General features: G+C 35.1%; 2 protein-coding genes across 5 annotated transcripts in view; one reads left to right on the top strand and one right to left on the bottom strand.

Moving 5' to 3' along the window:
- The window catches only part of GRM1 (glutamate metabotropic receptor 1), a 380,989-nt gene extending 372,544 nt beyond the window's left edge, over positions 1 to 8,445 (bottom strand). The window contains exons 1-2 of the mRNA XM_031679979.2: positions 8,121 to 8,445; positions 6,268 to 6,442 (exon numbers count right to left, since the gene is read on the bottom strand). The gene's annotated coding sequence lies outside the window, so the exon portion shown is untranslated. The remainder of the gene's footprint in view (positions 1 to 6,267; positions 6,443 to 8,120) is intronic.
- A 381-nt stretch (positions 8,446 to 8,826) lies between these two features.
- SHPRH (SNF2 histone linker PHD RING helicase) overlaps positions 8,827 to 26,446 on the top strand; it is a 67,524-nt gene continuing 49,904 nt past the window's right edge. Inside the window, exons 1-8 of one of the 4 annotated variants that reach the window (XM_072965991.1) lie at positions 8,827 to 8,941; positions 14,921 to 15,059; positions 16,036 to 16,701; positions 18,969 to 19,098; positions 20,984 to 21,202; positions 23,650 to 23,728; positions 24,393 to 24,543; positions 25,735 to 25,843. In XM_072965991.1, coding sequence (XP_072822092.1) covers positions 16,063 to 16,701; positions 18,969 to 19,098; positions 20,984 to 21,202; positions 23,650 to 23,728; positions 24,393 to 24,543; positions 25,735 to 25,843 — 1,327 coding nt within the window. In that variant the 5' untranslated portion in view covers positions 8,827 to 8,941; positions 14,921 to 15,059; positions 16,036 to 16,062. Of the gene's footprint in view, positions 9,037 to 9,113; positions 9,265 to 14,920; positions 15,060 to 16,035; positions 16,702 to 18,968; positions 19,099 to 20,983; positions 21,203 to 23,649; positions 23,729 to 24,392; positions 24,544 to 25,734; positions 25,844 to 26,446 lie in introns of those variants that run through there. The other 3 variants (XM_072965989.1, XM_072965990.1, XM_015247089.3) reach the window with 3 other exon arrangements.

The raw sequence follows: 26,446 nt of genomic DNA, 5'->3' as shown, positions 1-26,446 counted from the left end.
GTGCCCTAACATTAATCAGCACTCTATCATAGCACATACAAAAAGTTCATTACACTATTTTTAACACATCTGTCTTTTACTAGACTGTGAGAAAAACTGACAAGGACTCTACCTCATTCAATTTTATATTCCCACAATTTCTAAAGTGTTTGACATAATTATGTACAATATTTACTGAACAGAATTATCAAATGTAAAGTAAAAAAAAATCCTGCATATGTGACATCTTTATCCAAAGAAATCAATATCTACTTACATACTTTCAAGTATCAAAGCAGTTATGTGGGGATATTTTAGATATGGAGGAGTGGGGAGCTGGTTTCTATTTCTTTTAAGTTATTCTTATATAGCCAGTGCTTCTACTATGGTTGCCTAGGGTACGTCTGCCTCATGGACTGCATACATTTTCCTTTGCATCATATAGCAATAAGGTAGCAGAGAAGTCAACTCTGTACAGAAATTAGCCTATATTTTTACCTCTTCTGTGCACTATTTAAAACTCATTCAAACTAGCAAAGCTTCCTATAACTTTTAGGCAGTGTCTCTACCAAGCCATAGCCTTTTCTTTCAAAATACAGGGGATGATCATTTTCTTATGAGACTTGATCCTACAATAGGAAGGCACTCATATTTCTCCAAGAAATGGAAGGATGTTAAATTATAAGGAGAAGTTCAGACTATGTTAGGAAATCTGTCTAAGTTGATACCTGCCACAAATGATTTTAATATACCAGGTTAAAAACAAAACCACTCTGAAATATCAGAGACCCATGTGACATAAGAGCACTGAAACATTTTTTGTGACTTCCATGTAGTTATATTTATCTCTAATTAGAAAATAAACCGTATGGTACATAAAATCTAAAAACAAGGCTTATTTACATTTACAAACATATTTTTCCATCATTCATCTCAGTATTTTGAATTTTGTAATGACTATATAGCCAGCAGTCACTACAGAAATACTGCATTACATCTCCTTTAAGTTTGCATCATAAAAGAAATGAGGATGATGGAAAAATTAACTAAAACTGGCTCCTTAGGGCAGAGGAACTTCAATAAATATGAAGACTTTTCCAAATACCCATCTGTATTCAAAATGACTGAAAACACACATTCATAAATATTCTATTTTACATAAGAACATGCCGCTTTTGTAATCAGGGTAATAATCACTGATGATTTGAATTTATTTTAAATGCTTGATTAAATATTTCATTTCTGCCAATATATCCATTATTTATTACCCTCCTTAATGATACAAATTTATGCTTTTCAGGCTGATGTTCACATATCACATTTAACTGGAAAAAACTGAACAAATATTCTGTACAGGAGAAAACATTAAAGCAACAGGATTCCTTCACTGGTTTCTGGTAGAACAGGTAAAATTCCTCCCACCCCTTGTCAAACAAAATATAGAAAATCCACATTTGTTAAAAATATTTGAGGCAGGTAAAGCATATAGCTATTGTCATATTGTTTGACTAAGAATTTCTTCTACATGGATAATTACCTTTCAAAGGATCAAAATACAATGAGATATATAATACCTATATGATTACAAGTGAATCATTTTTGATAAAAGCAGTTCAAATTATTGAAATTTCTCAATTACTATTTTTTTCGGCTTCATTAAGGTAATGACAAATATAACTTGTATATATTTAAGGCATGCAACTTGATGGTTTAATGTACCCATAAATTGCGACATGAATACTACAATCAAGTTAATTAATATATCCATCACCTCAGATGGTTACTATATTTTTTGTAGTGAGAACACTTAAGATCAACTCTCCTAGCAAACCGGAGGTATATAACACAATATTACTAACTATGGTCACATACTGTACATTAACTCTCCAGAACTTATTCACCTGCATAACTGAATGTGTGCACCCTTTGAACATCCCCCCATTTCTCCCGTCCTCCAGCCCCTGGCAAATACCTTTCTACTTTCTGCTTTTATGAGTTCAAATGTTTTATATTCCATATATAAATTAGATCATGTAGTAATTTGTCTTTCCATGTCTGACTTATTTCACTTAGTACAACATCCTTCAGGTTCAACTGTTGTTGCAAATGGCAGGATTTTCTTCTCTTTTAAAGTTGATATTAACCCCTTACCAGTTATAAGGTTTGCAGATTTTTTCCCATTATGTAAGTTGCTTTTACACTCTATTGATTGGTTCCTTTGCTGTGCAGAAACTCTTTAGTTTGATGCAATCTCGTCCAAAAAGACAAATCTCGTCTGTTTTTGCTTTTGTTCCTATGCTTTTGGTGACATATCCAAAAAAACATTGCCCAGACTAATGTCAAGAAGCTTTTTCCCCTATGTTTTAATATAGTAGTTTTGAAGTTTCAGGTATTATGTTTACTCCTTTAATCCGTTTTGAGTTGATTTTTATATATGGTGTGAGAGAAGAATCCAATTTCATTCTTCTCCATGTGGATAACTAGTTTTCCCAAAAACATTCATTGAAAAGACTATCCTTTTCATTACGTGTAATTAGCACCCCTGTCAAAGATCAGCTGACTGTAGATGTGTGGATTTATTTCTGGGCTCTCTATTCTATCACACTGGACTATATGTCTTTTTTTATGTCAGTACCATTCTGTTTTGATAGAGCTTTGTAATATAGTTTGAAATCAGGACTTGTGATGCCTCTAGCTTTGTTTTTTCTTCTCAAGGTTCTTTTGGCTATTCTGGGTCTTTTGAGTTTCCACAGGAATTTTAGGATTGTTTTTACTATTTCTGTAGAGAATGTCATTAGGATTTTGATACAGGTTGCTTTGAATCTACAGATGTTTTTGGTGGTATGGACATTTTAACTATGTGAATTCTTCCAATCCATGAACACAAGGTGTCTTTCCATTTATCAGCGTTCTTAATTTCCTTCATCAATGTTTCATAATTTTCAGTGTATAATTATTTTGCGTTTTGTTAAATTTCTTCGTAAGTATTTTATTATTATGTTGCTATTGTGAATGGAATTGTTTCCTTAATTTCCTTTTTGAATAGTTTGTTGTTTGTGTATAGAAACATGATTGATTTTTCTAAGTTGATTTTGTACCCTTCAACTTTACTGAATTCATTTATTAGTTCTAACTGATTTTGTTGATTGAGTCTTTAGAGTTTTCTACATATGTAATTATATCATCTGCAAATAGAATTTTACTTCTTCCTTTCCAATCTGAATGCCTTTTATTTCTCTTTTCCTATTTCTCTAGTTAGGACTTCTAGTACTATGTTAAATAGAAGTGGTGAGAGTGGGCATTATTGCCTTGTACCAAAACTTCTAGGGAAAGTTTTCAGTTTTTCCTTATTGAATATGATGTTAGCTGTGGGCTTTTCATATGTGGACTTTGTTGTCTTGTGGTAAGTTCCCTCAACACCTATTTTCTTGAGAGCTTTCATCATTAATAGATGTTGAACTTTGTTAAATGATTTTTCTGAATCTATTGAGATTATTATTATATAATTCATTTTATAGTATTATTATATATTATATTAGGTTGTTTATTTGAGATTTTTCTTTCTTGATGTATTTATTGCTATGAACTTCCCTCTAAGAACTCCTCTGGCTTCACCCCATTAATATTAGTATGTTGTATTTCCATTTTCATTTGTCTCAAGGTATTTTTTGTTATTTCTCTTTTCTCTTCTTCATTGACTCATTGGCTGTTAAGTAGCATGTTGCTTAACCTTCACATAATCATACATTTTCCAGTTTTGTTCTTGTAATTGATTTTAGTTTTATACCTTTGTGGTGGTAAAATATGCTTGATTTGATTTCAATCTTCTTAAATTTATTAAGACTTGCTTTATGACCTAACATAATCATGGATAATGTTTCATGTGCATTTTAGAACAATGTGTATTCTGTTGCTTTTCAATGGAGTGTTCTCTGTATATATGTTAAGTTCATTTGAAGTAATGTGTCATTTAAGGCTGATATTTCCTTAATGATATTCTGACTGGATGACCTATCCTTTGATGTAAATTATTGTATTGCTGTCAATTTCTACTATTATTACATTGCTGTCTATTTCTCCCTTTACATCTGTTAATATATGCTTTATATATTCAGATGTTCCTATGTTGAGTGCACAAATATTGTCAAAAGTTAAATCCCCTTTTAGATTGATCCCTTTATTATTATGTAGTGCCCTTGTCTTTTTTTATAGTCTTGGTTTAAAGTCTGTTTTGTCTAATAAAAATATAGCTACCCCAGTTTTCTTTTGGTTTCCACTTGCATAAAATACTGTTTTCTATTCCTTCATTTTCAGTCTGTTTCCTTATATCTGAAGTGAGTCTCCAGTAGGCAGCAAACAGATGGGTCTTGTTTTTTACCCATTAAGCCACTCTATGTCTTTTGACTGAGGAATGTAGCCCATTTATATTTAATTACTTATAGGTATTTATTTATTGCCACTTTGTGAATTGTTTTCTGACTGTTTTGTAGTTCCCCTCTGTTGCTTTCTTCTTTTCTTGCTCTCTTCCTTTGTAATTTGATGACTTTCTTTAGTGGTATGTTTAGATTCCTTCCTCTTTATTTTTTATGTATCTACTATAGGTTTTTGCTTTGTGGTTATCATGAGGTTTACATATAACAACTTACATCTATAACAGTCTATGTTAAGTTGATAAGAACTTAAAGTAGATCACATTCTAAAGCTCTACATTTTTGCTCTCTCCCTCATCTGGCTTTATGTTTTTGATGTCACACCGTACATATTTTTATCTTGTGTATCTTTTAACTAATTATTGTAGTCTTTTTCAGCTGTGTCTTTTGCAAATATTTTCTCCCAGCCTGTGTCTTGTCTTCTAATTCTCTTAATACTGTCTTTTGCAGAGAAGATTATTTTAATTTTAATGAAGTTCAGCTTATCAATTATTTCTTTCATGGATCATGCCTTTGGAATAGTATCTAAAAGTACATCATCATCATACCCAAGGCCGTTAGGTTTTCTCCTATGTTACCTTCTAGGTGTTATACAGTTTTGCATTTTACATTTAGATCTGTGATCCATTTTAAGTTAATTCTTGTGAAGGTAATATTGGTATTTTTAAAGTACAAAATGGATTTCCAGGATTGGTGTCCCAGTTTATAACATTATGGCTATAGGAAATAAGGATTTGATTTACATGAGCTCACTTTTTAACCATCCAGAAATCAATTAGTTCATAAGCTGGAGATCGTTTGCTCAATTAAATTCCAAATATCTGTCTTCAAATTGGTTTCACTAGAGTTATCTGGGATGGTTGAATGGATTTTGTTCATTTTTTAAAAATTAGTTCTCAAGCACAAATGTTAGCACCTATATAGATATAGATATAGATATAGTTTTTTTTAAGTTTCTTCTGTATAGCACAGGGAACTATGTTCAATATCTTGTAACAACCTTTAATGAAAAAGAATATGAAAATAAATATATGTATGTATATGCATGACTGGGACATTGTGCTGTACACCAGAAACTGACACATTATAATTGATGATACTTCAATTAAAAAAAATAATTAACTCTGCAAAGCTAATAGTCCAGGGTGTGGGTTACGGACATAACTGATCATTATATATACTATTGTGTGATACTGAAGATGTTTGAGTTTATTTAAGGGCCAAAGAAGAATTCAGGAATTTAACAGGCTTTAAAGGGAGTGAAACTCATATCTAGTTTTGCCATTGTCCCCAAAATTGACCTAAACAATACAGCAATGCTACAGTATGAGCATGATGTTGCCCTTCTAGGGGACTGAAGCTTTGAAAGGTTCTTTTATCCTCTGGCAAACATCATTTCATGCTAACACTACTATGACTAAGCTTCCTTGAGATTTTAGATTCGTTCTGAAAGTGCTACATCACTACTTTTGTACTTTAAAATGATACATGATAGTGACCTTTGAAATATTCAAAAAATATTTCACTTGTATTTTTCTCAAAATTGCACAATAAATATTACTTAAATCATAAGCATCAAGAGACTCATCTACAATATTCTTATTCCTTAGTGCTCAGAGGCCATATTGACAAAATTGCTTGGAAAAAAAAAATATGCCACTAGAAAAAGTAACAACTGGGAATGGAGGTGAGGAGGGACTGAGAAGGGTACCAAGGATACAGATTATGTTATCTTCATTGATAAATGCTGAATATAATCTTACATCTTTCCTTAATCAACAGACTCAGCCTCAACTTTCTCCTTGCATTTACCTAATTTACAAGCATTGCTTTATTAACACCCAAAACAAGTACTTACAAAGTAATGGTGAATTCCCTTCTCCTTATGTCATAAATTCATGTCTGATGCAGCATTTTTTGTACAGATTACAAATTTTGCTTTACAAATCATGGCAGGCAGAGTTCTCTCAGTTTGCAGATTAGCTGGCAGCAGGGGAGACAGAACAAGCTCTGGACTTTGAAATAAATTCAACCTGCAAATCACCAAGGAAAAGTTAAACTGAAAGTTAACAGTTAAGCCTATCCATGGCTAGCCTGAGCAAAAACTGTGATGTTGTAAAAATGAAGATTTGTGTTCAAGTCACACACCTCCTGCCCCCACCACCATATAATGGTCATGCTACACCAAAGCATGCCCAGTCCCTGTGAAGCTGTTTCTTGTTTGTTTGATCTAATACACACTCACTTCAGCACAGCTGATCACCCCTACCAGCACCTTCATTTTCCCCCTGCCAACCTAGGAAGTTTGTTGAAAATATGTTATTTTTATTTTATAGACAACATAACTTAGTAATAAGAGGCAAAAGCCTAGACAGAGGAGTCAAGAAGAGTTCTAGATCCTCTTGTTCTCTTAGGTAAACTGTGGCAAATCACCAAATTTCTCTGAGTCTCAGATTTCTCTTCTATAAAATGAAAAATTTAAGCATTTCACATTATCACTCTAAGAATCAAGTGGAGAAATGAACATGAAAGGGCTTTGCAAATATAAAGTTCTACTCATAATTTATTTGTTTGCTGTTTCTGCCCCAAAAGGGAGCTAAATTTGCATCTACTCATTTACTCCCTCTCAACCAGTTCTCCTTGAGAACAACTTATAACATTCATTTCTAAAATAGATGATCTAAGTTGGGGTATGCCTAGAATAAAGCTATTGTCCGCAAAAGGAACTGGGTCTACAGCTTCCACCTAGTGAGACTACACAAGGAAGCAAGTGGTCTGACTGTGGTCACATTTATACTTTCAAGCTGTTGAACTTTATTAACACTGAGTGGTTCCCTGACTGGTTTATGTCCAATCAATTGATTCCCACTTGTGGAATGGTATTAGATCACTGGCATCTAATGGGTAGATGCACAGAGTGTTGCCAGGGGTGAACAGCTGTTCACAGCTGGGAGCTTCCAGAAAGATAAGGTGCAAAAATGAGACTTACTGTCTGAAATTAGCTCTGGTGACTCTAATATTGAAAAATATTACTCCATAGAACTTTTCAAAGACTATATGGGGCACTTTGCAAATACAGGATTGAATTTACCATTGGAAAATTCAAGGCAAAAAATCTTGTTTAATTGTAAGCACATGATAACTGTATAGAATTCCACCTCTGTAGTTGAAATTACATCTCCAGACACAACTGGAGCTGTAGTTTAATGTTTTGTACAGATAACAATAATTATGTCTATAGAGATTAATTACACTAATCAAAATGAACAAAGATGAAATAATGATGTGCTTATTTTAAAATATTTCCGCCTGGCACCAGCTGGAGTCAGTCAAATTATAAGTTTAATTTTCTGCTCCAACGGTGAGAAATGACACAACTATCAAAGATCACGTTTTACAGCACAATTTACGTTTAAACACAATTTCAAGTAACATTTCCAAAAGACAGTTTCCATTACGTCTTGTACTTAGTAAAATGACTGGTTCGCCAATGGAGAAGTCGTCTGCACGCCCACTGCTCCAGCGTTAGCACTACTTTTTCCAACTTGCCTCATGATAAGGGTAACTGATTTCCACTGAATTCCAGGTGTTTTAGATTACGCGCAGAGCTTCTTTTAGGCTACTTTAGTGGTAAGTCACGAAGTTCTGTACTAAGAATATGGACCACGTTGGACTCTCAAACAACGGACGTTCCCCTAGGTAACAACTTACTTTGGTGCTTCTGTGGTCACACAGGCCAAGACGCCCCTCCACAGCAAAATGCTGAGTTGTTACTAGGAACTCAATCACTGAGTGCCGGATGTTTTCCGGAGGCTATTTTTCAGGCTTTTGTCCCTGAAGCCTCAGTATTCCAGGTATTTAGGTGTAAGCCTACCTCCAAGAGAAACAGGCTACCACTCAGTGAAGAGTAGGGAAAAAAATTAATTAGGATATTGGAAAGCCAGCTTCAGCACAAATACATGTACTTGTCCCCTCATCTTTTAATATTCACTCACAGTTCCCTGGCAAGTCTTGTAAAATAACTTTTTTTGAGGGAGACAAGCTTCTTCCGTAACTAATTAGAGGCTGCTTTCAGCAAGCAATTAAAAAGGTATGTTGGCAGAATTCTCTTCTGGCTTTTTAACTAAAGGCACAAATTTTAAAACTATCACTCGCTTCAAGCGAAGCTCATTCTCTTCAGCCGAGACCCTCACGCGCTTGAAACCAGAAACCCCGCTCTCTTCTAAATCCGCTTAGAGTCCCGCCTCCCCCTTAGAAGTTCCAGCCAATCCCGTGTTCTCTAGTGGCTTGACGTAGAGCTCTCGCGATACTCCAACCGTATCCATCCTCGGTCTCTAACCTTGTGGACTTGCGCAGAAGCTACTCCTGAAGCCATTGCGGGAGAAAGGGGGCGGGCTCCCCGACGTGCGCGTTCACCTTGACCCCACGTTCCAGCGCGCGCCCGGCACCCCGGAGCTGTGGTTTCTGGGCCCCCCGGGAACCTCAGCACAAACCAGCACAGACCGCGCGTGCCCACCTCAGGCGGATGTTCGGTGGGTGGCGAGTGCGTGCCCGGGACCTGCGGGGACATTAGAGGACGCCGGGCCTTGGTGCAAAGAGGCTCTAGGGGTTTGGAGAACGAGTCTAGGTAGGCGCTTGGGGGATGAAGGGTCAGGGGTCAGAGGTCAGGGACAGAAGACGTCTCTGGACGGAGACGGAGATCCCAGGGAGGGAGGACTCGGTTGCTCTGGAGCCCGGGAAACTACAGGGCTGAGAGGGAGCAGCAGCGCGAGTTTCTTCGACCCTTCCCCATCCCAGACCTGCGGGCCTCTGGACCGCCGCGGCTCCCCTGGGACGAAGTGGGGCCGTGGAAAAGGTGGCTGTGCTTCTCGCGGGGGGCTCGGGCCTGCGGTGTTTTTTTCGAGGCCGAGGGGCTACCTCGGTAGTCGCGCTCCTCCGCCTCGCGGTGGCTTGTTTGTCCGGCCTGCGTCGAGCGATCGGTGCTGACAGCCCTGTTCTGACTCCTCGAACCGCTTTTGAGTCTTTCGGCAGAAAACCGAGTGGATATCACCATTCGCCGCCGATATACCCCTCGAGGCTGGAACTGGGCAGCTACCTAGCTTTTTGGTGTGTGGGGTTGTGATATAGTGAAAGGGGAGACCGAGGCTTCTAAGTTAGTCTGAAAGTTCTCAGTTATCTTTGGAGTCAGACTAAATACATTCGCATTCAAAACCACCCTTGCACGTTGTGCATGTTGGCTCGGTGGTAGTTGCTAGTTTTCTGAACCAAGATATGTTTTCTGATGATTCACGGTCGCTGTCAGATAAACAGTATTATTAAATAATGACCATTAAGCTTGTGCCGTTTTTCTAAATGACTTGATAGTGGCCATGAGGTAGAAATCCTAGATGTTTGATATTTTCCTTCTTTAAATTGAGGCTGTAACTGAACAAAAAAAATTTTAAAGTTGTTACAGCTATTTTAAATTATTCAGTTGTATAATAGCAAGAATGATGAAACTCCCGTGAATCGAAATGATCCATAACATCTGTACTGCCACCAAAAAGACCAGTTGCTTTATGATCAGTAATCATACTGGAAGCAGGTTAGTAGTGAGCAGAGCAGTTCCTATAATTGCATAACCTGGCACTTCCTAGAGTTTACAAGATCCACTTAGCCAATAAGGTGGCAGTTGAGAATAAAATAGTTTACCTTTGGCAGATGCCATTTATATATATTCTCTTCTTGCCCAGGCTAAAGAACTGTTCTTGCAGAGTTACTAAAACAAATTTTTTACTTAGAGTTCAGGCTAGAAAGATTTGGGGAAAAGAGAATCTGCTGCTGAGAAATCTTATGAGGGCGTTTTCTAAGAATATGCAACTAACAAATATTTTAAAGTTCAACAGGTGAAAATGCTCTCAGCCTGTTGGAGTTACCAGTTTGGCAGAAGATTGTGGTAATGCTAGGTCACAGAACTTTTCAGTCATCAGTAATTATTGGGCTTCACTTGCTTAAGACTTGCCTTGGACAGCAATATCTCAAATGTATACTTCTTGTTGCCCTGGATAGCCTAGACCCAGGGCTTCCGTGGATTTGTTGTAATTGAGGATTTTTCTATATCTTTTAAATGAAGAGATAATAATTTGGAGGGGAAAAAAATCTGAACTAATTTTAGTGAATTTTTTGTACTGTCATAGTAACTTAACATTTTATATTTATTTTTCTAGCAGTCTATCTCTGTTTTCTGTTAAAGAAACCGGTCGGTCAGTTTTCTCAGACTCATTCAGGGCCAGAAATATTAAGTAGTAGTTTTACACTGCCTATAGTCTTTTAGAATGTGGTTAAGAGAGACTTGTCCAAAAGGAAATTTGAGCAAAGTACTGTATGGTCCTTTAAAAGAGAAAGGATATTCAGGGAGTTAGAGATCTTTGTTTCACATTATTTTGCGTATCATTTACATCCTGGCACTGACGTGGCCTTGGGATTTCAATGCTGAATAAGATACTGTTCCTGCCCAATGTTCAAGTAGCTCAGAGTCAAACAGGTCAGAACATTTTATCAGTTGGGATCAAGGAGGAGAGGCCCTTAACTCAGCATACCTGTTCATAAAAGGTTTTGAGGGAATATTAGGACAGTGATAGGCAGAAAAATGTGAAAGGGCTTTTCAGGCAACAGGCTATTTACATTTAAATGTGGAACAGTAAAAGTGTGGTCCACAGAGGAAACTGCATATAATCATGTTATACCTAAACACTGATATTTAAAGGGGGAGGAAAAAGAAGCAGGACCATAATAGGTGGGATTCATGTGGTATGAGGAAAACAAGGAGAAGGATTTAGAATTGGAATATGATTAGAGATATATGGAATTTTACCAGTACTTGACTCATTAGCTGCCAGCTAACATTATGGTTTTAAGTAGCTTTGATCAATTAATATCTTCTTTGGTTCAAGAGTTATCCCTAGATAGAGATCTCTTAGAGAAAGAGTCACCCAAAACAGGATGATGGGGCCTGGGTAACTGAGGTGGGGCGAGAGGTAGATCGTGAATGTTTGCTCGGTAGAGAACTGAACAAAAGGAGAGCCTTGCTAGAAATCCTGGTATTTATTTTTCTTCAACTTATCGTAACTGGTAAATACTTTGAGGCTATAATATTAGAAGAATCAAGTTGGAAGCAAACATCTGAAAGAATGTGCAAATTGTAGTGGTATATATAATTTAAAAGATACTGAATGAGTCTTATCAGAGAAAATAAAGCATTGAAGGAACGTATTCTGGTTCAGTAATATCTCTTTTACAAATTGTAAGGGAAAGGGCATATATTAACCTCTGTTCACAATTGATTGGCTAGAACTGATTATGGGACTATTACAGATGCAGCACCAGCTGAGGAGACATTTCCCATCTATTCTATACTTTGGAAGGAAAGAACTGGATTTTATTAGGCAGCTGACTATCCACAGGTTTCTCAGACTTGACCACACATTGAAATCAGCTAGGGAGCCTGAAAAAAAAAAAAAATAACAGAGGTAGTGGCCTGGGCCCTGCCCCAGAGATTATCGTTTAATTGGCTGGGGTAGCTACCAGGGCATCATGATTTTTAAAAAGTTCCCCCAGGTGATTCTAAAGCACAGTCAGGTTTGAAACACATTGCTCTCTAGTCCCCCAGCCTGCCACTTTAACGTTTGGTTATTATTCATAGTGTTCTCAGGGTGATGATAATAGCAACTACCACTTACTGAATATATGCTAAGTTTCTGTTGCTGTGCTCCTGTACTTACACAGAGAGGCTAGGTAGTTAGCCCGGCACCACACAGTAAATGCCAAAGCTAGAATTAGAATCTAGAAGTTCAAAGCCCACATTCTCTCCTGTAAGCCACATTGCTTTGCAGATGTGAGACTCTATAGTCAGTCGCTTTTTGGGCTTTTAGAGTTAATGATTCCATAACTTCCATTTTATTAATATTACTGTGGCTGGCGTCACAGATTGTGTAACTGACCCAATGCCCTACCTCATATCCACACTCTTTGCCATGAGCAGTTTCACCCCTAAAGAAGTGTAGTATATGTACCCATTTCTTGGCTTTGAGTTCATCCATGTGACTTGCTTTGGCCCACAGAACCCTTGTGGTTTTGCTATGACCAAATATTTCAAAAAGTAGTTATATGATTGGATTTACACTCTTCCACCTCAGTTACTGGTGAACATTCCTGGGTTATTTTGCTGGTTCCAGGAGAAGGATGAGAACCACGTTAAGCAGAACCAAACTGCTTCTCCAGAAACCTAGCCTAGATCAGCCAACCCTCAGCTAACCTGTATCTCAAGGCATTTAGTTCGGGTACTTTATTATACAGCATGTTTATGGCAATAGCTAACTGATAAACTGGTGTAGCCTAATTTCAGTAGAGTGACCCAATTCCAATATTCCAGGCTGTGCTTGGAGAAGAGCTCGGCAGAGATAAACACTTAGGTTATTAGGGACTTCCTATATTATTCTGATCTCTTATCCAAAATAATAGAGGAGATAAGATGCTTGGAAAGTAGTTAACTATCGTCAGAGGTTGATTATAGACCACCACCTGTAAATTCATAAACCGAGAACTGGTTAAGGGAATGGAATTCTCATGATTGACTTAAACCAGCACTGTTTGATAGACATTTTGGAATTATGAGCATGTTCTATATTTATACTGTCCAGTACAGTAGCCACTATTTATATATGGCTTTTGAGTGCTTGAGTGTCACAGTTAGAGAGAATGAAGAGCTAAGTTTAAAAATTTTTTTAACTTAAATAGCCACATGCAACTTGTGGCAACCTTACTGTACTGCACAACTCCCTTGGGGCTACAGAGGAAACCATTCTCCTTTTAAGTAACAAGTCCACCAAGTTCCTAAGTAAGAAATGTTCTGTCAACAAGGAAATGAGGTAGATTTTAGGTAGATAAGTAATGTTACTTCAGTTTCTTTTATGGTTATTGTTCTATTCAGATTTTCTATTTATTGGGCCAATTTTATTCACCTACATTTTGTTAGTAAATTACATATTATATCTAGATTTTCAAGTTTATTAGAATAAAGCTATTCATAATATTCTTTTGCAATTTTTAAATCCCTCCTGCATCAGCTTTTTTTTTTGCTTCTTAAATTAGTTTTATTAAGGTATAATTTTGTATAATGAAATTCAACAATTTTACATATACTGTTTGATGGGTTTTGTCAAATATGTACAATCGTATGATCACCAGTAGAACACTTTTTTCACCCCAAAACTTTCCCTCCTGCTTCTTTGCTGTCAGTCACCTCTTACCACTTCCTGGCCCCTGGTAACCACTAATCTGCTTTCTATCACTAGAATTTTACCTTTTCTAGAATTTCACACAAATGGAATCATGCAGCATGTAGTCTTTCACATCTGGCTTCCTTCACTTAGTATAATGTGTTAAAAATCCATCCATGTTGTTGTGTGTACCAGTAGTTTGTCATGGAGTTCCATTTGTTTATCCATTCATCAGGTGATGGACATTTGGGTTGTTTCCAGTTTTAGGCTTCTGTTAATAAAACTACTATTAACAAATTCAAGTTTAAGTCTTTTTTACCATTCTGTTTTTTTTTTAATCTATCTTAAATACCTATGGTAAATACCTATGAGTGGAATTACTAGGCTGTGCGGAAAGTGTATATTTAATTTTATAAGAAATTGACAGACATTTCCTGTTGGAATGTTTAAGAGTTCAGATTCAGTTGTTCTGCATCCTCAGTCTTTTAAATTTTCACCATTCTAGTGGATATATAGTTTCTCATTGTGATTTATGGATTGAATTTGCAGTGTGTTAATGACATGATGGTGAAGATATTTTCGTGTGCTTGTTTGCCCGTTACAGATCATCTTTGATGAAATGACTTCAGAATTTTTGTCCATTTTTTAATAAGATTGTCTTACTATTGGTTTGCAAGAGTTATTTATATATTCCACATAGAAGTCTTTCATCAGATATTTGTTTTACTAATATTGTCTCCCATCTGCAGCTTCCCCTTTCATTTCCATAACAATGTTTTGAAGAGCCAAATTATTTAATTTCACTAAAGCCTAATTTATCATTTTCTTATAGCCTCTGTTTTTTGTGTCCTATTTAAATTTTTTTTTGCCTAGTGCAGTGTCACTTAGATTTTCTCCTCTTTCCTTCCTGAAGTTTTTATAGTTTTAGCTTTTATATTTCAGTTCATGATCCATATCGAGTTAGTTTTTGTATGTGATGGGAGGTAAAAATTAAGGTTCATTTTTTTTTGCATATAGATATCTATTTTTTTGAGAGGATAGTCTTTCTTCATTGATTACCTTTGAATTCCTTCAAAAATCAGTTAACCGTGCATATATGGGGCTATTACAGGGCACTTTATTTTCTTCCATTGGACCATATGTCTTTATATATATCATTGCCACAATTTTGATTACTGTTCATCTAAGTCCTGGGGTCAGTGTTAATTCTCCCAACTTTATTCTTCTTTTTCAAAATTATTTTGACTCTTCTAGATCTTGGGAATCATCTTGTCAGTTTCTACAAAAACAGCCTGTTGGGATTTTAAATGGGATTACTTTGACTCTGTAGATCAATATCAAGGAATTGACATTTTGGCATCTGGAGTCTTCCAGCCCACAAACACAGTACACAGTATGTATATCTCTATGATTATACTACTCTGCTCTTTGCTCTCTTTTTATGTAGACTTGCCAATTTTCAGAATAAAAAGAGTAAAATTTTTTAAAAAGCAGTTATCTTTTTTAAAAATGTAAAAATGAGAAAAAGTCTATTACCATACTTTTCTCATTCATAATGCTTTCTATTCCTTTCTGTGGCTTCAAATTTCCATCTAATATTATTTTCCTTCTGTGTGAGGACTTCTTTAACATTTCTTGTACTGTGGGTCTACAAGTGAATTCTCTTGACTTTTGTTTGTCATTTTTTTATCTTCATTTTTTAAAATTACAGTCAGCCCTCCACAGCTGCAGATTCTGCAACCACAGATTCAACCAACCACAGGTCAAAAATACTCAGTAATACAGTTTACTTTTCTAAAATTGCTAATCAGTTTTTTTTTTAATAGCCATCTTTTTTGTATTATGACTTCCTGCTTCTATTTCATGAAAACGATGTATCTCCCTGAGGATGTGATGGTGTTGATTGTTTTGTAAAGTTCTTAAACCTTTAAGATTATAAAACAATTGAAATTATGTAGTGGTGATATGAGTTTAAATGTTTTTTTTGTGGGGTTTTTTTTTATATGAATTTAAATGTTACTGAAACTTTTCAAATAAGCATTTCCAGGCTGTTTGAGAGATTTACCTTACTATCTTACTGTTCATTAAGAATATTTTTAGAATTTATTTTAAACAACAAATTATCTATATTAAATTTATCTATAAAAGACCAAGAAGACCATTGGAATTTATATGATACATGAGATTATAGTCAATGTGTTCCATAGGTGTATTTGACTTATTAAAAAAAATTATATGTTGCTTTATGTATCTCTCTGTACCTTTTATGTTATCCGTAGGATTATTACCATATGCTGAACTTCTCATCTGAGAATACTTTAATACTAAAATCATCTCTTGGAATGCCTACTGTTGTGTTTGTCTTCTAGAGTTCACATTAACAAGAAAACTTGAAAATGAGCAGCCGACGGAAACGTGCTCCTCCAGTGAAGATAGACGAGGAAAAGCAACAGCAGCTTTGCTGGAATATGCATGAGGACAGAAGGAATGAACCTCTCACCTTGACTGATGATGAGCACCCCTGCCCGGGTTTGGACTCCTCCTCTGCTCATTGCATCATCCTAGATGACGGTATAAAGGAAGAAGAGGCTCACAGAGATAAGAAGAGGTGTTCAGAGGCAGTGAGCATCTCAAAATCAATTGATAAACAAGAGACTGGTGGCATTTCTTCCCCTTTGTCTATAAAGCTGAATATTGTCATTTCTCCCTATCACGTTGATGATTCTTGGAAAGCGTTTCTAGGAGAATTTACTCTTCAACTTCTTGCTGGTCAGAGTTTAATTGAAAATTTTTCTGAAAAGAGTTTTACACTGATGAGTTCCGAGTCAAGCAATCAGTTCCTGATGTGTGTTCATTCAGAAAGTGAAGATACAGAGAAACAACAAAGAGGACTCACTGAGCCAATCCGCATTTGTGACAAGGGTATTCAAGTGGAATCATCCTTTAGTGGTGAAATGTTAGAAGATTTGGGATGGCTGCAGAAGAAGAAAAGAATAAAACTTTACCAAAAGCCCGAAGGAAATCACATCGTCAAGGTACTCAATTTCTGTGGTGGTGTTTAAGGTTCTTCTGGCATTAGACAGCCCATTTTGAAATTAACTTAGAAGGAAGGCTTGAAAAGCCAGCAGTAAGCTTCTGGTTATTAAATGTCAACATATACTTTATTTAGGTCATTCAGTAACTATTAAAAAATATATATTATAGCTAATTATCTCCAGGCTGTCCTTTTTCAAGATCTTCCTGATTTGTCCATTCCAGCCCTACTCTCAGTGACTTGTTTTGGTTCTTGTTATCTCTTTCTCTTCCTGTAGCGATTTCTTAAGTCCTGCCTACCACTTCAACTCTGTCATGTCCTTTGTCTCTGGGTTGGTGTTCTATGAATGCAAATGGAATTCTGTTCTTTACCTCCTACAGAATTAACTATAATATGGCATGGAAGCCTCTCCTTTGATAGACCTTTGTCTCCTTCAGCCTCACCTCTTCCTTTATCATTCTGTTTTTTATGTTCAGAAACTACACATTGATTTGTTTCCTGCAGATACCCTGCTGTCTTTCTGTATCTTTCCTTTTGCTCTCTCACTTCCCTCCACCTGGATTGTTCCTTTCCCCTTCAGTCCTAACTCCTGGTCATTAGAGTTTACTTCATCTAGGGAGATCATCCCTTAAACTCCATGGATGATGTTACATGCCCTTCCCCTATAATATCTGACATTTATGCTTATTTTTGCCTTGGTCACTTGTATACTTAGATTTTAGATCTTTCCTCCCCACTAGACTATGAAATTCTTTATCTTTATAGCCCAGTGAAGTACCAGGTGCTAAACAGATTTTCAGTAAATGAATGAATAAATGTGTAATTCATTTCAGGCTCTGCTATTAGCTAGCTGAATAATTTTATGTGAATCATTTAAATGCTTTAATTTCAGCTTCTTTCTGTTTGAAATGTAAATAATACTCATTCTTTTTACTTCATACAATTGTGTTGAGAATCAGGTAAAATAACAAATAAATGTACTTGGTAAACTGTGAAGCAGGTTAATAGGCCTTCATGCTAAAACTGGAAAAGAAATTCTAAAATGTTAAATGCAACTTTGTTCAGTTGAGACCTGTGTGTTACACATTTCTCACATTAAAAAGCAATTATGATGATAGCCTTATTTGTAATTTCAGCATTGACAGAAATAAAGGAAAAAATTTAGAAACATTAGATTGTAATTAATTCTCTCCTGTACATTCTAACTGTGCAACCAAGCATCCCCTCTGTTTGCTAACTGTGAGTGCCAAAAATCGTGGCTCAGTGATAACAAGTATGTAGAAATGCATGGCTCGTATGCTTGTGTTCTATCCATTTCTTCCACACACCAAGTCCTGATCTATTTTGTCTTTCCTGATCCTGATTTTTATGAATACTTAAACACTTATTGCTGCTATAGCATGCCATCTCTAGGTAAACACAAGGCAGAATACAAATAATAATGAAAACGAATCTTTGCCACTTATTCCTGTATAACACTAGTTGATTCTTGTTCTTCAGGGAAAGAATATGAGAATCTCAGTAATTAGGGAATCAGGGCCAGGATAATATAGAGAAATGAAAAGAACTGTGTTTATTGATTATCTATCTTTAGGAAGTCTTAAAATTGTACTCAGTAGGCTATCTCATATAGGCTTATCTTCATTTTGCAAATGAGAACATTTGGGTCAAAATCAATCAGTCATTTTGTTTGTTCATTTAGCTCTTAAAATATCAATGCCAGTATTAAAATTCAAGTATTTTGACTGCAAAAGTTCATACTACACTGTTTCACCGGAATTAAGCTATATAACCTTAATAAAGTTCTGTTTTCCTGTACATTTTAGTGTTTGATCTAGTAATAGGGATTCCCAAACTAACTGTGCTTAAGAGTCCTGTCATGTGCATCAGAATCTTCTGGGGGAATCTGCATTTGTAACCAACTTCACTGATAATTCTGATGATCATCCAGTTGGGAAATCATTGATTTGGGAGGCAGAATTGGTGTTCTCATCACATTCTCCCAGGTTCGTTTCCAGTTAGGGAAATATTTTTTTCTAGCTACTTCAGCGGTGCTTCACATATATTAGGCACTGCATTTGTAGAAAGAATTTTTTATTGAAAGCAAAAATATCTGAGGACAATTTGGTAGATGTATATTTAGTGTTTGTGAGGTAAATACTGTGAATACATTTAAAAATGATGATGATAAAAAATGTTTTCCTTATATCCTCATAAAAATGATGTAGTACAATCAAAGCAATTTTTATGTTGATCAATTCTTTGTAGGTTGGAATTTATCTTTTGGAAGGTGGCCTAGCGAAACTAGATTTTCTGAGTGATGCAAATTCAAGAATGAAAAAGTTCAATCAGCTCATGAAGAGAGTGATGGAAAAGTTATACAATTTTGTCATTCCAGGTAATTTTTAAAATAAACTTTAAAATTTCTATTACTAAGGAGTTGTGGGTTTTCCCCCAACTCCTATACATAACAACCAGAAAAACAGCTAATAAAACCATAATAAAATTAAATAACCTCCATAAAATTACTTATGACAAAATAATACATATCTGAAATGACCCCAGTACTATAATTTTCCTCTTTATTTTATTGACTTAATAATGTTCTTAGCTTATAGTAAGTACTCAAGAAATGTTGGTGAAGTCAGTAGGCAGAATTTAAAGGGATCTGAGCTGATTGGAATTTTTGCATTATTCCTGTGCTTTTATTTTGTCATGGCCAGATAATCTTGGCTGGCCTTTATTCCACCTCTCCTTTGCAGTCTGGCAAATAATCTCAAGAGCCTGCTCCCCATAAAGACCAGTTAGCTTTACTACTATTTCTTGGCAAGGCGCTGCATCCTCGGTCAGGACTGCAGTTTCAGAGTTGTCTGCCATTAGTTCCCAAGGGAGAGTGTGGGTGGCTTGATGCAGCCCATCAACAAACGCTATTGGAAAAACGGCTCAAATTCTCCAAGTCCTGCTCATGGTGGGTGAGCCTTACTTCAGGTGCAAATTATAGAACATGTTTATACTGGAATCTTTGGGAAATCAGTTTCTAAGTTTGTTTATTGAGTTATTTCTGCAGTACGTTCTTTGCAAAGCTTCATAATAATAATAATAGTAAATGCATGTTAAAGACTTAAGGAAAATCACTGGTTTCAGAATTGGAAGGAATGCTTTTAAGTACATCTCGAGTTTTATAAGAATTCCATTATTCTGCCTATTAAAAGTAATACAGTTTGAACTTTTCAAAGGAAAACTTCAAAGGGTTTCAAGAGAAAACTTCAAATTTGGTTATTAATACTAGATTATACACCTATAGTAACAGTCTGAAATAACAAGGCATATATAACTATACATTAATTGTAAAGTTTTGAAAATCTTACATGGCATAATCTTATATGGCATATTTTTAATTGAAAAAAGTAAATTACGTATTTTGTGGTAGTCTTCATTTTAGAGCGTATGAGGTGTGTCCTATAAATATGTATAGACCTATTTGAAACCATTGAGAAATAAACCATTGGCTAAAGGGGTTTGTAAATGAGTTCAAGAGTTTGAAAATGTTTTTCTTTTTATAATAGGCGTGATTCTTCTTCCACAGGGCAGTTGTACCCAACAAATGAATCTGAAATTCTTACAAATTTATATTGATGGCTTAAGCCCTTAATATTCTGATTGGCTGCTGCTACTACCAGATACCTATGCTTTTTAGTGTAAGAAATAAAATGAGAAGCCTTGTGTTATTAGATACAGAAAATTTTGTCTGCATATAGATTTTATGTTAACATGTAAAAGTGAAATAAATTATCCTTTTATAAACTGCAAAAGATATTCACATTCAGTTCCTCAGATGATTGTTAAATATCTGCAATGGATAAAATACATGCCAGCTGCTCTGAGGAGCTATAAAAACAAAAGACAGCCTTTGCTGTCAAAGAGCATTTCAGTTCAGTGGAGAAGGGATGAATACGCACAAATGATTGTGCTACCAGACAGACTGCAATGTATTGCTATATCCAAAGTATACTATTGCATGAACATAGGAGAATACTAATTCTGACCAGGGAAAACAGAAGAAAATGCCATAGAAAAAGAATCAGTTGAATTATCATAAAGAAAGGATGGATGGGTAGATTTTTGATCAGTGAAGAACTAACAATAGGGCCTTCCAGTCAGAAAGCACACTAAGCAAGGCCCCAGAGTTGGGAGAGTGCATGGTGTATTCTTGGAGTAAGAATTGCTTATAGTCATAAATGTGGATCACGTTGTTTTGAGTACATTTGTTATTGGATGTACAGATGTGTTGGAAGAGGATGAGGAAGATTCAGAGAGTGAGCCAGAGGGACAGGACATTGATGAGCTCTATCACTTTGTGAAACGAACGCATCAGCAAGAAACACCGTCCATCCACGTGGATGTCCAGCATCCTGCACTGACTCCTGTGTTGAGACCATACCAAAGAGAGGCTGTCAATTGGATGCTACAACAAGAGCGTTTTAGAAGTACTCCTGCTAATGGCAAGTATAAGATGCTTAAAGAAAGGCAAATTGATCAGAGGGTTTATATGAGAGTGGGAAATTGATCAGTAAATAAATCATATTGATAAGATAGGATAGAATGGGTATTACTATGAGCAAAATTATTTTCTAAGAAATCTTTCAAATTTGAAATGTACAGGAGTTCATTGGTGAGTTTCCTCATCCATAAAAGTTTAAACTGGTTTTTCCTGCCAAAGTAAAGACTACGTTGATTGGAATTTTTAAAAGCCAAGAAATTTTTTACATACTTTTCCAATTAAGAATTGCTTTTTGGAACCTGACGAAATGGGAATGTTGCTAATATCTGTAAGAGGCTTCACAATTTAATGATGAATTTTAGGAGCAGAAAGCATATTTACAAAAGTAAGAGACATTTATGCCACAAAATAAATAATAAAATGAAATGTCATCTAGTAAGTGTTTTCATAAGATACTAGATTTATGGGTCACTTCTTTTTCACTGTCTTTAAAGAGTTGGGCACAAGGTGAGATTTTTTCATGATTCTAGGGAATGAAGTGTTGGCTATTTCTCATTCTTCCTATATAGGTTTATTTTAATTAATGATGAGTAGCTCTTATTTCTCCCACTTTTTTAACCAACAAACTTCATTTTTTAAAACTTTTTATTTTGGAAAATAAATACCAGTTCATAGCCAATATTATTTCTTCTTTCTCCTCCTCCCATGTTCTGAATTATTTTGAAGTAATAATATTTTATTATTTTATCTCAATATTTCAGTTTATTTCATTGAAAGATAAAGGTTCTTTTAAATAAATATAGGTACATATAATAGGTTTTAAAAACCCAATAATTCCTTAATATCACCAAATCTCTCTCTCTTCCTCCCTTCTCCCCTTTCTCTGTTTCTCTCTCTCTTATAGTTTGTCCAGATCTGAAACCAAATAACATCCATATATTGGAATTAGTTGCTATCTCTTATTGTTATTTTAGTCCACAGTTTTTAAATCCTCTCCAGTTTTTTTCTTTATATTTGTTTAAGAAATTGCTAGTGCTACAGAGTTTCCCATAGACTGGGTTATTTTTTCTCCAAAATGAAAAAAATTTTTTAACCATGTAAGTTGACTGACATATAACTTATATAAAGTAAAATGCATAGATCTTAAGGGCACTGTTTGATAAGTTTTGATAAATCTGTTCATCTGTGTTACTAGCAACTCAGTTAACACATAGAATCAGACATTCCCAAAAGTAGCCACTAGTCACACAGGCTTTTGGAGACTTGAAATGTGGCTGTCCAAATTGTGTGCTATAAGTTTAAAATACATTCCAGATTTCAAGTAGTACCCAAAAACAAAGTGAATTATCTCACTAATAACTTTTATATTGATTACATATTGCTAACATTTTAATTATATTGGGCTAAATAAAAACAACTATTAAAATTAGTTTTTCCTGTTTCTTTTAATATTTCTATCATACAGTGCTGACAAAATATTTCCATAACCCCCTCAAGTTTCATCATTGCCCAGTCAATTCTGCTTCAACCCCTTTGGGAGGCAACCACAGTCACTGTAAATTAGTTTTGCCTGTTTTTGAGAAACAGAATACGTATTTGAAAATATGTATGCTTGGAGTAGGTAGAGGGAGCTGGCTTCTTTCAACATAATGTCTTTGAGATTCATCCATGCTGCATGTATCAGTAATTCATTCTTTTTTGTCCAGACTGGATTTGTTGATTAAATCTAATGTGTAATTTCATAATTTTTCTGTTCCCTATGGTTTGCATAAATTGAATCTCTTTATCTTTTAATTTTTTTCATTTTCTAAAACATATATGTCTGTATTCCTACTTCATTTTTAATCCCTAAAGAAGGAAAGAAAAAATGACTTGCTGTTTCATGGTGGGTAGAGAACATACTTCCAACTTAGCAGTTGATTTAAACAACTTAAAATATGAAGGGAAAGATAGTGAAAGATTCTGGTTGAAATACATTCAGTACTTCAGTGTTACAGTTCTAGATATTCTTTCCTCAGTTGAACCTTTCCTCCCACTTAGGCCCATATAAAAGGTTAGGTCTGATTTAAGTTAACGCATTAGCCCAGTATCAGGTATCTGTTGCAGTATTTAAAGACTTCAGGTAACTTCTTGAAGGATTTACAAAAGATAAGCTTCTTCCCTTTATTTGGTAAGACTTGGTTATATGTATTAGTTTTCTTTTCCTCTTAATCCTCTGTCATTTTCTGTACTTTTTCCATCTTATCACTTGTTTATATTTGTGCCCAAAGCAAAGGAAGCCAAAGAATAATACCTGAAGAAAAGGATGAAAGGGAGCGTAGCCTCTTCCCCATGTGTATGTGGTTTCCCAGGGTATCCTAACTGCCAGCTTATTTTTATTTTAATGTGGTTATCTGGCAGAAAGGAAAACAAACCAAAACTTGTTCTTACGGATTTATTTTTCTTTAGAAAATGCCCTGCACTTTCTATGGCGAGAAGTTGTTACATCTGAGGGTTTGAAACTCTACTACAATCCATATACAGGCTGGTAAGGCAAAACTTTATTTATGGGCTTGATATTAAAAATAAATGTTACAAAAACATCTATATGAGATTAGTAGCATATGTCTTCAGCCTTGGAAATGCCTCAAGAAGGAATAATGAGTTACAAGTCTTTCAAGATACTTTTATAAAAAGGGTAGACATGGAATTGATAACACTTGTCATTTTTCAATGAATAAATGCAATAAAATAGACTTAAGATGCTGATGTTTACAGAGGTTATAATTTTAAGTAAAAATGTCATTATGGGCCAGTTTTTGTTTTTTTTATTAAATTTGTTAATTTCTATTATAAAATAGTTTTAGGAATCATTAAATATAGTTAATGAGTCAGTAGTTCTTGCCATTCTTATTTTTTTATTCACAGGCTCATAAAGGTCACAGAAAGAAGGCAGACATGCTTCCTTTTGTTTACAGAAGAGAAAAAATGATGACAGTACCAATTCTGTTTCTGCAGGCTTTTGTTGTCAGCTCAGGCAGTTTTTTGGTTATCACAGTTCCTGTATTCATGATCTAGGGATTATAATTATTGCACCCTAAAATACAGTTTTAAAAAACTTAGACTTTTATGCACTTCTTCCAGTTCTCTTTAGGAACAGTATAATTTTTATTTGCATTCCTACGATGTATTTTTCTTGTTTTTCCCTTTAGCATCATCCGTCAGTACCCAAATGCTGGGCCACAGTTGCTTGGTGGAATCTTAGCAGATGAGATGGGTCTTGGGAAGACAGTGGAGGTTTTGGCTCTGATTCTGACGCATACTCGACAAGATGTCAAACAAGATGCTCTCACTCTTCCTGAGGTAGGAGGAGTACTGTAGGGCTTGGGAGAGCGGGGACATATGTTCTCAAAGAGCGTCATATGTCGAGCATTTGCTTGGCACTAATGTCAACTTTCAGTTTACTCTGCAGCTAATGATTTATATTAGTTGTTAGTTAACTTCAAGTAGGGACAGAAAACGGGATGTTCATGGCCTGGCAGGGTTTTTTAAAGTGATATTGGCCAACTAGGAAGGAAATACACTCTCTCCTTTTATTTGGCAGAAAATTCCCTTAGGAAAATTCTGTTACTTCCTCAAATGTTTTGTCACTACTACAAATCTCACTATTACTACTAAATATTTTTGAGAGCTATTTTTCAAAAATTATGTGAGTCTCAGATGTGTAAATCTTAGAGTCAAATAATTAGAATTTTGTTAAAGGACAAATAGCTTAGTAATTAGATTGCCAGATGAAACAAACTTCTAAGTCCTTGTTCCAAAGTGTATAATTGTGTTTAAAAATACAAATTTTAGAGTTTATAAGGGAAAAAAAAAAGCTCCATCGAGACAAATATAGCTTGTAGCTCACATTTTCCAATAATGGAATCTGATATCAACACATTAAATCCTCTCAAAATGAGGCCACTAGTTAAAGGCATAACTATAATTACCTGTAGGGCCCACCATGCTCACAGCTTCAGTGGTTGTGTGATCTTTTGATAGGGTAAAGCTTGCAAAATTAGCCTTTCAGATTTGACTAGGGGATAAGGTAGGGAATGTCTCTTCCCTTTGTAGAAAAATGAGTTGGAGTAGAGGATTATTTTTTTGTTTGTTTGTTTGTTTTAACTGGAGTAGAGTTTTAACTATCAGTAACTTCCTTTTGGGATTTTCTACTCATTAGATAGGTTAATTTTAAGTTATTTTGATTGTTATTGCAAATTCATTGGGTTAATACTATTTTAAACAAGACTCAAAAAGTTAATTTCAGAAATTCCACACTTAAAATTTAGGTAATTTAAGATAATATGCACAGTTTTTAAAAGTGATGGCTAGCTGTAAACCCTGAAATAAAAAATAAAGTTTGTATGTATGACTAGCATATTTAGCCCTTTCTTTCATAATTTTTTACAACTCTTTTTACATCTCCTTAATAGAAGGAGGGTTAATTTTAATAAGCAGCTCAGAATACTGAAAGCAAAACACTGTGTGACTACTGAATGTTGTTTATATCAGGGAAAAGTGGTGAATTATTTCATTCCATCACATTATTCTGGAGAAAATGTAAAAAACACAGAAACCCAGAATATGGAATTTGAACCAAAAGAAAAAGTTCAGTGCCCCCGTAAGTATGAAATCTCTTGAAGATAAACCTTTTACAGTGATCTTTGTTCTAGTTCTTGTAGTCCTTATCTAGAGATACCTTGTAATTGTTACGAATAATTGTGTTTACAGTTGTTTATACTTTGCATAAATGAGTTCAATTATGAGGCATGTATCTTAACAGCAGTAAAGATTTATTCTTTGATTTGACTTGATCCAGGTAGTTTTTTTGCTTAATTTGTTATATTAAATTTCTTTAGCTTACAGTTTAAACCGGGCTTTGTTTATTCTTAAGTGTACCTACTTCAAATTCTGCTAGCAAATGAAGGTTTCTCTTACTAATGGTAGCATATATGTAGATAAATGCGAGTTTTTTAATATATGATTTTAAATGGTAGTTGATTTGTAAGATTAGCATATCAGTGTAATTCTTCATTAAATTATTTCCACTACAGTAATTTATTCTTAATGTGTTGAGATAAATTTTCATTGTAAGTTCTTCAAAATGATGGTACACAGACAGCATATCTTTAATAAATCTTTGATTTATTTTTTTCTTAGTTCTCAGTGCACATTAAGATAACTGATTTTTGTTTTCTTTTTATTGTATTGACTGAGTTAGCAT

This window comes from Vicugna pacos, chromosome 8 (genome assembly GCF_048564905.1).
Source record: "Vicugna pacos chromosome 8, VicPac4, whole genome shotgun sequence".
Classification (NCBI taxonomy): Eukaryota; Metazoa; Chordata; class Mammalia; order Artiodactyla; family Camelidae; genus Vicugna; species Vicugna pacos.
The sequence above is the reverse complement of the archived record's forward strand: the minus strand, read 5'-3'. Positions and strand labels throughout refer to the sequence as shown.